General features: G+C 46.2%; 1 protein-coding gene across 1 annotated transcript in view; it reads left to right on the forward strand.

Annotated features, from left to right (window-relative positions):
• The window catches only part of PDE10A (phosphodiesterase 10A), a 273,819-nt gene extending 265,840 nt beyond the window's left edge, over positions 1 to 7,979 (forward strand). The window contains 3 exon segments of the mRNA XM_021071805.1: positions 211 to 291; positions 3,383 to 3,471; positions 6,284 to 7,979. Of these exon segments, the coding sequence (XP_020927464.1) occupies positions 211 to 291; positions 3,383 to 3,471; positions 6,284 to 6,401 (288 nt within the window). The 3' untranslated portion in view covers positions 6,402 to 7,979.

Consider the following 12,786-nt stretch of genomic DNA (forward strand, 5'->3'; position numbering starts at 1 on the left):
GGTAATTCAGTACAGGAAATAAGCATCAGGGCAAAACCAATAAAGCTAGATTATGTCTTTTTGTTTATTATTCTGACATTAGTTTGGCTCATTAGCCAGAAACATTATTCATCTTGAAGAACAGTAATGAGGAATGGGAACAACTCATTCCTATCAAAGTTTTATAACTTTGTAAAATTGAGAGAGCGTGGTTTTCCCTGTTTATCCCAGGGCGATGAGATGAAGAAGCTGGGAATACAGCCTATTCCCATGATGGACAGAGACAAGAAGGACGAAGTCCCACAAGGCCAGGTATGAACGGTGAGGTGCAGTCCAGCCGTTTCCAGCGGTCGGTCCTGACACAGTGAGTGGGAGAAGCATGCGCCGTCCTGCGGGACCTGGAGCCACTTGCCATCTCCTCCTTTGAACTGGACTTTGAGGGGTGGTCAGACCAATCTTAGCTGGAGTTAAAGAATTCACAGCTAGCCTTGTCATCGCCTCTTTCTGCAGATGAAATTACAGTAAATGACAGCTTTTTTTGTTCCTGGAAATAGAGGGATGGATGAATTTCAATTGCTAATATTTTTGACAAGAAAATAGTCTGTCATCCAAGGACCAAGGGTATTTTTGGAGACTAGTAATAGATTTTGATTAGGTCCACTCTTCCTAACGCAGTCACAGTATTTTAGTACAGGTTGAGTTTCGTCTCACGGTGAATTGGCATGAATTCTTCTCTTTTCGGGTCTTATTACATAATTTCTGTCCATTGTTGATGTTTTGAGAGCCCGTGCTCCTTGGTAGTTTTGCACGTGTGCACGCGTGGTGTGTGGCATTGTCCTTTGATTAGGGTCATTTTAAACTGTCAGTCTTCACGTAGTCATCAGGGTGTTGTGGACAAATAATTGTAACGTAGAGTTCAGTTTCGGACACATTTCAGAAAACCCACAAGATGACAGTTTGGGTAAGTTCTCAACTGTTCCTGCTGTACTTAAGGCTAATGTATTAACCCTTAGTTCAGAGGTGTGGGCAGCTCTAGAGGGCCCCGCCCAGCGGGAGGCGGCCCCAGCGAGAGGCTCCTCTCCTCCTTGCCCGCTGGGAGCAGTCACTAATCTCCTTCACCAGCTCTTCCCCCGGGAGCCTCGCTTCCCTTCTCCACTAACGGCAGCGACAGGCCTCCCATGCGTGCTGCACACTATTCTGTAGTTTGGTTTTATTTTAACATTGTTTGTGGAACTTTCCCGTGCGTGTAATCACCACTGTTCCTTCCTGTCTTGTGTCTGCCTTTCATGCCACCTTGTGAAGTCCTGCCCCACTCTGAGGTGACAGGAACATAGACCTGCGTCTTCTTCAGTTACTCGATACTTGATTTGTTCATGCATTTGGAAGAGGTGACTTAAGATGGGGAGCTGTCACCCCAACAGGACACACAGGAGAACTGGGACTGTCATCAGAGCCCGGGCTCCGTTTTCATGCTATCTCATTAAGAGACTAGTTTGTGTTTTGCCAACATTCCAGATCTGTTTACAGTATTAGAGAGTTTTAAACAAGTATTTCTGTGATCGGCTAGTATTTTACCACGTATGTTGCCTCTGACGTGATTACCGTGGTTATTCTTTGGTAATAATAAAAGACTCCACTTCCCAGTAATTAACCTCTTTCTGGAGATCTTCTGCCCCATGGCATCTGCTAAATATTAATAAGCAAGTCTCTGCCTGAGCTGCAAAGAGGGAGACACATAGGCTTTATTCTAGTGAGAGGACAGACTTTACAGCAGGAGAAGGCAGAGAGGAGCCAAGGAGATCTGATTCTTCGCTGCTCTCTGGTGGGATCTCACTGAAGTTCAGGTTTTCAAAGAAATTGGTAAGCCATGGTTTGGTGGCCACTTTATCTTGTGCGTGTTGTCACCCATTAGGGCAGTTACTTACACCAGACGGTGTGTTCTCTGGCTAATCATCCTGCAGGTTTTGGACACCTGGCCTTCAGTAGGTCTGTCTGAGCCAGCATCACTTATCTGCACAGCGGCCCAGAGTAATTCCTAACAAAATCTTCCTTAATATATTTTTGTTTGTTTTGCGGTTTTTTGTTTGGGTTTTTTTTGGGGGGGAGGGGTGGCGTTTGGGCACGTGGAAGTTCCCAGACCAGGGGTGGAACCTGCACACACAACAGCAACCAGAGCCACAGCCCTGACAATGCCGATCCTTAACCACTGAGCCACCGGGGAACTTCCTGATACATTTTTTAAAGTATCATAGATTAAAAACTTCAAATTCTGACATATTGAGAGAACTGTTGCCTAAGAGAACTCTGGTAAAATCCATGAGACTTGCTGTAGGTCAAAAAAGGGAGGGAGGAGGGAGTTCCCGCTGTGACTCTGTGGGTTACCAACTGGACTAGTATCCATGAGGGTGCGGGTTCGATCCCTGGCCTTGTTCAGTGGGTTAAGGATGCCACGTTGCAGCGAGCTGTGGTGTAGGTTGCAGATGCGGCGGGGATCCCGCTTTGCTGGGGCTGTAGCATGAGCCCTTAGCCTGGGAACTTCTTTATGCCACAGATGCGGCCCTAAAGAGCAAAATATATATACATATATATGTACATGTATATATATATATATTTTTTTTTTTGGGAAAAAAAAAGGGAGGGAGGAGATGAAGAAAATTTCAGGAAACCAAACAAGGTGCCAGAAGCGAGGATACCTGACAAACAAAACACCCAGCAGTGATTCCTGAGCATCGTGTTGGCACATGGTCGTCCAGGTGGAAGACCAGCTGCTTTGACTTGGAAATGCCTAACGCTTAACGTTCTAAATCTGACCAGAGATAAAGAACAGAACTTGAATTATAACTTGATTGATCTATGAATCCAATCCCGTTGAATGTTACCCTTGGGTTTTAGATTAGCTTCTTTTTACAATTAAACTGTTGTGTGTTTTACTCTGTGAATGCATCTTAATGAATTTTTTTTTTTTGTCTTTTTGCCATTTTGGGGGCTGCTTTCACGGCATGTGGAGGTTCCCAGGCTAGGGGTCGAATCGGAGCTGTAGCCGCCAGCCTACACCAGAGCCACAGCAACACCATATCTGAGCCGTGTCTGCGACCTACGCCACAGCTCACGGCAATACCGGATCCTTAACCCACAGAGCGAGGCCAGGGATTGAACCTGCAACCTCATGGTTCTTAGTCGGATTCCTTAACCACTGAGCCACGACGGGAACTCCTGCATCTTAATGAATTTGAACCGTCATCTACAGCAGTGTTCACTGAGCCCAATATTCCAGAGCAAAACTGGAACATTTAGGGGGTGGGGAGGCTTGAGCAGCGGAAAACTGACTTGTGAGGCACGCAGTGCGGGCCGCGTTGCTAACGTGCGGTTCTGTTTCTTGTCTGTGGCTTCTGCGCGGAGGCAGCTCGGATTCTACAACGCGGTAGCTATCCCCTGCTACACCACCCTCACCCAGATCTTCCCGCCCACAGAGCCGCTCCTGAAGGCCTGCAGGTACGTACGGTGCTCCAGCCTCGGGGGGTTGTGGGAAACGGCTGCGCCCTCTATGGAACCGCTGGCTTCACCTCGGCCTACGCGTGTCCTAACCGCCGTTCACAATAAGCAGGCTGTGTGTCTGCGTGTGGAACAAGTATGTGTTAAGAGGATGTGTTCATAAAGTCATTCATTCACCAAAAAGGAACAAGAAGGTGTTTGTTGGACGACTCAGTGCTCTCTTCAAAAAGGCACTGAGCCCTTTGGGGCTGCTGTTTGGAAAGGGGCCCAGCTGAAGCGCAGTGTATGGTTTTAACGGAGGAGGGGCCTCTCGTACAGGATCTTCTTTAAGCTTCTTTTTCCCCCAAAGAAATGCCCGCCATCCGTTGGTCTGTTCTAGCTCGGATCGCTCTGTGTTCTGTTACCACCTTTTCTGAGGGCTGAACTCAGCTAAGAACGTTGGCACATTTTAAGAGTTTCCTTTAGCTTTGAAAGGAAATTCCCTTTGAGGAAGACGAAAGGAGATGAGCAGACAGCCACGCCTGTTGATTCTCTGCAGGGGAACTGGCGCTGAGGGGCCCTTTGTAACCACTCGGCCAGAGCCTCCCTGGGGGCTGGAGCGGACACCGTCCAGGGCCCAGCAGACAGTGGACTGGATGGTCGTGAGCCAGACCAAGGCTTCAGAGTGCCCCATCCTCCGCTGTGGAAACCAGGAGCCAATTGTTTTAAGGAAAGCAAATAAGACTAACAAGCAAGAAGATTTTCCAAAGATCCCACTGTTTCCTGTTAGAGTGATTCTGCTTCTCTGCTCCTGTGGAGACGAACAGAACATCCCAGCTTCTCTGTGGAGCCACCATGGCCTTAATGAGTAGTTTATTAAAATATGATCTGATTCCTTGAGGGCCGAGCCATGTGGACACTGGAGTGTGCGTGAGGATTCATTCTTGATTGGCTGGAGAAGTGCATGTCCCACCAAAAGAAATGAGAATATTACATCAAAATCCAAACAGCTTGTTAAAAAAAAAAAAATTACAGACATTAGTCGAAAGTCCTTTTCTGTCCAAAAATGCTCTGTGCTTTGCACTAAATATTTAGAACTGGCGGAAGGCGCGCTTGCCAGTGTTATCAAGCTCCAGCAGAGTTATTCTGCGGCCTCAGCAGCTTTGATGCATTTTTGCGTCAGGGTACTTGGCTAAACCACAAATCTCATAAGGCCATTTTAATCTTCTTAACACTTAAAAAATTCATCATGTACCATTTGTATCCAAGGCAACACAGCAAAGTTGGTGTGTGTCCTTTCTTCTTTGATTTAGAACATTTCTTTAGGTTCTGGGAAAATGGTGCCTGATGGTATAACAGCTAAAGTGTTAAATTTCTCAGGTTACATTTTAGGGGTTTATTTTGTCCACAAGTGTCTTAACAAGTCCACTTTGCATGAATTTTTTGTTTGCCAATGTCAAGGTCTCCGTCTGATTTTGACTTTATGAGAAAGCAAGACGCAAGATGGGAAAGGGGTGGTCTGTTTGTTTTTTATTTTTCATTATAGATGTGTGTGTGTGTGTGTGTGTGTGTCGTTGATTGACAGTGAGGTGTTCGTCTCGGCTACCTGGCGCAGTGATTGGGGTACAGATAGACTATTTTTACAGGCGTCTCCATTAGAGTGTATCACGGGAGAGTGAATATAGTCCCTGGGCTGCACAGGAGGGCCCTGTTGTTTATCCATCCTGCATGTAATCGTTTGCATCGACTAACCCCAAGCTTCCAGTCCATCCTGCCCCCGCCCCACGCCCTCCCGCCTGGCAACCGCGAGTAGTCTGTGTCTGTGAGCAGGTTTCTGTTTCGTAGGCAAGTTCATTTGGGTCATGTTTTAGGTTCCACATGTAAGTGAGATCACATGGTATCCGTCTGTCTCTTTCCGACGGACGTCACTTAGTACGGGCGTCTCTGGGTCCATCCTTGTTTCTGCAGTTGGCCTTATTCATTCATTCTTGCTTACGGCTGAGTGGTGTTCCCTCGCATGTATGTACCACGCCGTCTTTATCCATTCATCTGTGATGGACGCTGAGGTGGTTTCCTTGTCTTGGCTGTTGTAAGTAGTGCTGTAATGAACGCTGGGGTGTATTTATCTTTTCAAATTACAGTTTTCTCTGGTCATGTGCCCAGGAGTGGGATTGCTGGATCAGATGGTAGTTCCGTATTTAGTTTTCTGCGGAACCTCCATACTGTTCTTCATTTGAGGCTAGAATTCAGTCCCTGGAACACAAATACAACCATGTAACAAGGACATTTCAAACGTTCGTGTTTATGGTGACTTTTTAATATATGACACAGTGCTCAAAACAAGTCCCCTCCCCAGCTTCCAGTGTGGTGCGACAGGGACCCGGCTGCCAGGGGCAGGCGGCTTCTGCCCAGGGTGGGAGGCCTGGCCCCAGTGTCAGTGCCGAGGGTGCCTGCGGTCCCGGCCGTGGTTCCTCCCCTTCCTTGCATCCTGCGGTGCCTCAGCGGGAACCCGCTGGCTCGTTCCTCTTTTCAGTGGAATCCCAACCCATTACGAAGCGCTCTGTCCTGAGCAAGGGTTCCTCTTTGCCTTCGCAGCCTGGGCTGGTGGGACGAGGCCCCAGGCTTTGGGGCCGAGACGCTTCTGAGGGCACTGAACTGCCGTGCTGAGTCGGGGGACAGGCCGGGAGCCGCAGGCTGGTTATTATCAGAGCCACTGGAGTGAAGCAACGCCCAAAGCCACCATGCTGAGCTCTGCCGCTGGATGGCGTGCGTAGGGTTCGAGGGTCCAGAGGTCCGTTTTTAAACAGCCCCTGTCGCTGCATCTTTTCCCCAGGAATAACCTGAGCCAGTGGGAGAAGGTGATTCGTGGGGAGGAGAGCGCCGTGTGGATCTCCAGCCCGCCCGCGGCCCAGGGCACCTCGGAGAAGCTGCCCGTGAAGATTGATGACTGAGGCCGCGGACGCGCTGCCCCGCCCGCCAAGAGATGTTCATCCTGCTTCTTTGACTTTTCTTCCTTTTATTTTTGTGGGGGAACCTACACCTGGTAACTGGGATGCAAACCTCTTCAAGAAGGTACCACCAAGTACGTTTGCCCGCAGATGGCTCCCTGCCAGCCTCCTCTGGGACGCGTCAGAGACGGGGACCAGCCAGGACCACCCTGCAGCCAGAGATCGGCTGTCCTGGTGACTCCACTGCCTTGTGAACCGGCCTTTCTAATGGGCTGACATTGCTGAGGCCTTAACAGAAACGGACACTTATTCTGAAGGGGGTACTTTTCCACTGTGTCTGTCTTTCCAGTGAGGTGAAAATGGTACCGTTAGGATATTGTACGTTGGCTTTAACCCCAGTGTTGCTTTGAGGTTGTTGGTTATAAATAGGAACTTTTACACATTACCCCCGTGGATGTTCGTGTGTGACCTACTTGTGATGAGCGTGAATCGTGCAGACAGCCGCAGACAAGTGTCAGGGTTAGAGCAAGAAGTGGCTTTGTGCAAATCAGTGATGGAAATAGTCGGATGCTCGATTCAGAGCCGCATGAATGGAGGTTCGGTGGACTGACGCGTACCCGTTAAGTTTCTGCCAAAGGGCGTAGACGAGTAAATCGAACACTGAGGAAGCAGGTGTTCCGTCCCCTTGAGGAGCGCTGCATATAAACATCATCGGCACCTCGGCACTCCAAGGACCCGGTCGAAAATGGCAGAGAATGTTTTGGTTTTTTTCTTTATTGTAGTCTTGGCAAATTTCCGAAACCCTACGTAAAGAACAGAAGAGAAACAAAGCATAGGAGCTTTTCTCAAGGGACAAGTTTTAGGGACGCAAAAATGTGAATTTTTAATGATGATTCCTTTCATGTTTTCACTTGATGTTACTGCAACATTTTAGACACATTCAAAATGCAAGATTTAGTCTACAGATCACTTAATTAGAAGGCCATACATTTCCCTTAAAATCAAATTAAAACCATCAAATTCAAGCCTGGAATCTTGCCTTTGACCTGCCTGCCACACGCCTCCCGTCTGTCCCGCCCTCGCGCTGCTCCTCGGCCTTTCGGCCTTTCGCAGCTTCCTGCCCTCGGCAGGGGAGCAGGACTTGACGGGACCCGAGATCAAATATCTACATAGAGACCTGTGGCTGCAGTTTCTTTGGCATCATTTTTGGTAGGCTTGTATCACTCTACTATGTAAATGTTTAAAAAAATTATACAAAGGAATAGCCTGGACCCCTTCCTACAAGGATCATAAGCCAGTCACTTCTGATGCGTATTAACGCTCTCAAGATCTTTAGCACAACGACTCCGGCTTGATGACCGCGGAGGCTGCGCTCAGCCCCGCCCTGAAGGAATCGGAGCCTCGAGAAGGGCTAGGCTGACCCAGAACACAGGGCTTGTCCACTTGTCTCGGAGCAGGAAACTGGAATGTCACTTTTCATAGTCAGTTTTTAAAAATATTCTTTAACTTGTCCAATACTGTACACATTGTTGTTCATATGAGCTTGGTTTTTGCAAAAATTATTAAATCAGATGTTTCTACATACAATATGGTTTATTTGTGTGGTAGCAGCGTGATCTATACATAAACATTGCTCTGATTTTAAAATTAACACCACGTGTTCAGTTTCCCGGTGGGCTTCTGAAAGTTGCCGTCTTCCCTACACGGAGCTCCATCTGCTTGTGTGATTACAGAGCATGCAGTCAAATGAAATAACAGAGAGAGAATCCCACTGTGCCCCCCCCACATGGATGAATGCAGCTGTGCACACACGCGCACACAGATACACACGTATGGAGATACACACACACATGTGGTGTGAGCGAGACAAAGGGCGAGATATAAACACATCTTCCAAAAACAGAAATCATCCCCATTCTTCAAAAACTGATTTTTCACATGGGAACATGTGAGCTGTTTGATGCAGAGCTGGCTGGAAAATGCCCTTTTTCATGTTCGTGTATGCATAGAATTCTAAACAGTTGCACGCTTCCGAACTTTCTGCATCAGAACTGTCACTCAGGTCCTCTGACTGAACTTGGAGACTGAATTACAAGGGTCAAGGAAGCCTCACTTAAGACTGCTGTTTCAATAACAGGATTTTAAGAGAGTGCCTGAATCCTGCTGCTTGACGTAGAAAGCAGTCATGGGAGGGAGACTGTGCATTTGAAGGTTGCTGTTCTGACACGATGATTAGAGGAAAGGCTCTTATTTTGAGGTGGCCAGGGTGAAACTATGTGACCTGTACTTTGAGCGGCAGTTTCCCAAAGAAACGTGTTTGGATTGATTGGGTGGTTGATTTCTCTTGAAATAGTGTCATAATAGGAGCCACGTTTGAACAAAGAATTATTTCCTAAGGTAAACTGTTAACACTGCTTTTACCACGTGTAAGATTTCCTTAGGAATCAGAGTTACCTAAAACCAAAGGGCCCAGGATGCAGTGATATTTCCTTAGCAATCTCTTTTGAAAAACACACAGTTAGGAGTATTTTATGTCTCGGCAGATTTACTTGGCAGACGTGCCTTTGAGTTCCGTTTTGTCTTTTCCCCAGATCTTTTTTTTTTTTTTAAAGGGCAGGTGGTTTTTATTGCCAGGAGTTTTGAGGAGTTTTTCATTAAGGTGGGATTTTATATTGGGCCAGAGTTCCCCTGTTCAGTGTGAATTCGGTAACCAACTCTGAGTGTATGTGGAATGCTTGATTCGCAGAATTTTTTTACTGGTTGTGCTGATTTATAATAGATACAGTTTCACCATCAGATGCAGTTATTCCATTATTGTTCCAAAGATAGTGAATCTATTTTTTTAACTAGAAATTTTCTTGGAAATGCGTGCTAACAACATCATGAAATACTGAACTTGGACAGTGAAATAAAACCCTAAACACGCAAGCAAGCGTCCGATTAAGTAATAGTTAACTGTGAACTAAATCTTGAACACATGCGATGACTGTGGAAAGTAATTCTCTCAAGTGGCCCTTTTTCTGGGGCAGGAATCGGGATCCGTTTCCCAGCTTTGGTTGTTTCTGAGATGCACACGAGAAACCAATCCTGGAAGAGAGACCAGGTCTGAATTATTCAGACACAGCAGAGTCTTCCTTCCTGACGCTTCCCTCCGGGGAAAAACGTCTGTGCCAACTGGTTACAGTGCTGCTCGGAGGGACTTGTCCTTCCGGCAACAAAAACAGAGCTCATTCGGAACTAGATGTGTTCAGTGTAGGTTTCCTCTTTTTAGCATGCTTTTTAGAGGTTTTGTTTCCTTTATTTTATGCCGTCAACCCCAGCGAGTCTTGATTTACTGGTACAGTCACTCGCTCTGGATACGTCTGCACGTGATACCTACGGATACGTAAATCCTTAGCTTCCTGGCTTCTTTAATAGGTTTAGTTTTGAGTATTATGTTTCTGGCCGTTTAACTCAAAAGTTTGGTTTGAGTTTCAGTAGGACTAACATATTCACCAAACCTTGGTCTGTGCCTTCATTTTAAAAGCTGTCATTTTACTTCTTCATTCCTGAAGTCATCGCGTTGCGTTCGTAACTATAGTGAAAAACCCCTGCTCCATCTTACCGAGTTGGATGAATTAGGGTCATTCGTTCCTTAGCAGCTTTCTGTCCTTTATTTCATTCACATGCACCCTGCTGACCATAACCAGTGCACTGTTCAGATCCAGTCTTCTGCAAGAACTTCCAAGAACCGTGACACCATGATGTGATTTTGTTGGCATTTTCAGGTACATGTGCATGATTTAGATTTTGAAAATCACGTCTGTCTTTCTATATTTCAGATGTATTTGCTTTCTACACTTGGCTGATTTTATCCAGGGTTTAATTCTTTGACGACGTATTCATTTAGTCACTTTACCCCTTCTCTCATGAGTATGAATCTGATTTTAAAATCACTGTAAAAAGTAAACTCGCTGAGGACGCCGTCAGTGATTATTCGCGCCTGCTTGTCTGTGGCGCATGGCTGGTGCCGTTTTACCTTTTGCATCAGTATTTATCCTGCGACAGGTTTTGCCAGTTTCTTTAAACACTTCAGTTTAAATTAGTGATTCTCAGTGCAGTACTTACGCTTTTTGTTTTTATCTTTTTATATATATATATATACTGGATATTTTGGTTGTCTGAAGCATTAGATGCATTTATGTGATGATAAAACTAGCGGAAAAGGAAAAGTTTCAGTATTGTTCCGGTTCTAAATTTAAAAGATGGGACAAAGTGAAAGACTAATGTTTCCCAAGAAACACGTCTGGAATCCAAGGAAGCAGGAATTTCTGCCTTCACCCGAATTCTAAGCGTTTCCCTTCTCTGACCAACTGCGAAAGGCCAAGCTGTTCACACCCTGAGCGCTGCCCACTCGGCTGGGTCCAGGTTCGCGTCCCTCGGGGACCCAGGCAGAAACCATCGCGAACCAAGCTTGCCAAGTGGAGAAGTCGGTTTACACACGTCGTTTCAGCTGATGTTTCTGAGGAACTGTGCATGTGGGTTTTATTCCTACTGCAAGTTACATTTCCAGAGTGTTTTCTCTAAAATATCACCATGTCGTGGGCATTGCAGCTTCCCTTTTTTTTCTTTAGTCCCCAGCCCTGTGCTGTTTCTCATATAACCCTACGTAAATGACATATGGGAATATGCTTTTCCATGTGCTCTGTGGTATGATGTATATTCTATGTCTTCATTTTCTGTGCCCACTGAAGGTATAATGGATTTAATGGTAGAAGGTGTTTCCATGCGATGCCCCACCTGTTCACCAGACCCCACCCCGTGACCCATTTGCAAAAATGTGTGTGCCCCAAACACTGTGAAACAGCTACCAAAATTTGTAGGAATGCAGCATCTTGAACCTTTCTGGAAAGAAAAGGTAACTTTTTTTTTTTTAACAAGTCCTTAGGAACTAAAGGCCTCCTCTACCCTCGCCTCCCTCGCCTCGAAAGGCGTCTAAGAGCTCGCTGGTGATCACCTCCTTGCTGACCAGCAGTCCCTGGGGTGACACTCGGGCGACGAACTATCAAAATAAACAATAGGCTAATTTGTAGGGTCCACGGATCTGTATGCAAAGTTTGAATGGGCTCGCTTTTGGAAGGAGAAAGAATTTCAAGTTAACAGTATCCACCGTCATTACAGCTAATGAGTTATAAATTTAAAAATACTTTATATGTATGACATATAAAAACTTTGTAAAATGCTCAAGTGCAATAACTTAAAGAGGTCTTAACTTTGCATTTATAACTTATAAATATTGTACATGTGTGTAATTTTTTCACGTATTCATTTGCAGTCTTTGTATTTAAAAGAAATCTTTACTGTTATGATTGTATAATACCACAAATCATTTACTCTAACCTAGGCAAGTTGTAAATAAATTCATAATTCAAACAGCCAGTATATATGCATATATGGGTGTTACACATTGCAGAATCTCTGTTTTACTTACATGCTTAGAGCCGCAAGAAACCTTTGTTGATATGTAATTATACATTTACAGCATATATATATATATTGTATGATACATGAAATCTATTTAGAGATGTTCATAATTTTAACGGCTATCCTTTGGTGTGAATAATTGAATACAGAGTTTTTAAAAGATCACCTTTCACGCGTGTCGTTTATTCTCCTTTGTGGGGGAGTAAGAGAGCTTTTTGTGTCTTGAGAAAGAGGTGCCGTGGCCTCCTAGACGGTCACGTGCAGACGCTCCAGGCCTCGTCCGCAGCGACACTGAGTTCACCTCAGAGCAACGGGGTAGGTTTGCTTCCGCTCTTTTCCAGCAGAAGGGATGGGACAACCGAAAATATCACATGTTGTAGGAAGATTTACAAACGCGGTTGTGGAATGTTGAAGGTTCAAAGACCGGGGAAGAGAGGCCTCCTAGAAAGACTGATTATAAAACGCCTGCCCCTGGGTGCCCAGGCCGACCCTGAAACAGGCTCCCTGCTGTCGGCGGCCCAGGGACCGTCCAAGTTCACGAGGCCAAGGGCCGGCAGGACTCCGCGGGGCAGGCGTGTGCCCGGGTCCGTGCTGGGTGGGCTCTGCTAGCGAGGCCGTGTTCTAGACCACACCTCACACAATCTCTACACCGTGGGAAGGGTCCTCCCGGCTTCCCTCTAAAACTCAGCTTAAAGAAACTGCGTATTCGGCGCTCTCTGCTTGCCATCAGGCGGGCAGGCAGGTGATAAATGCTTAAGACCCAAAAGTTCAAGCTACATGGTCTCTCCAGACCCAACACAGTAGAGCCACCTTTGGAAACACGCAAAATAAATGCCTCCTGGAAGAAAGACCTGTCTCCCTGTTGAGTGTGGGCCTCCACGGCCTGGTTAATCAGACGAACGTGTAGAAAGGCCTCGAGGGCAGT

Source organism: Sus scrofa, chromosome 1 (assembly GCF_000003025.6).
Source record: "Sus scrofa isolate TJ Tabasco breed Duroc chromosome 1, Sscrofa11.1, whole genome shotgun sequence".
In the NCBI taxonomy this organism is placed as follows: domain Eukaryota; kingdom Metazoa; phylum Chordata; class Mammalia; order Artiodactyla; family Suidae; genus Sus; species Sus scrofa.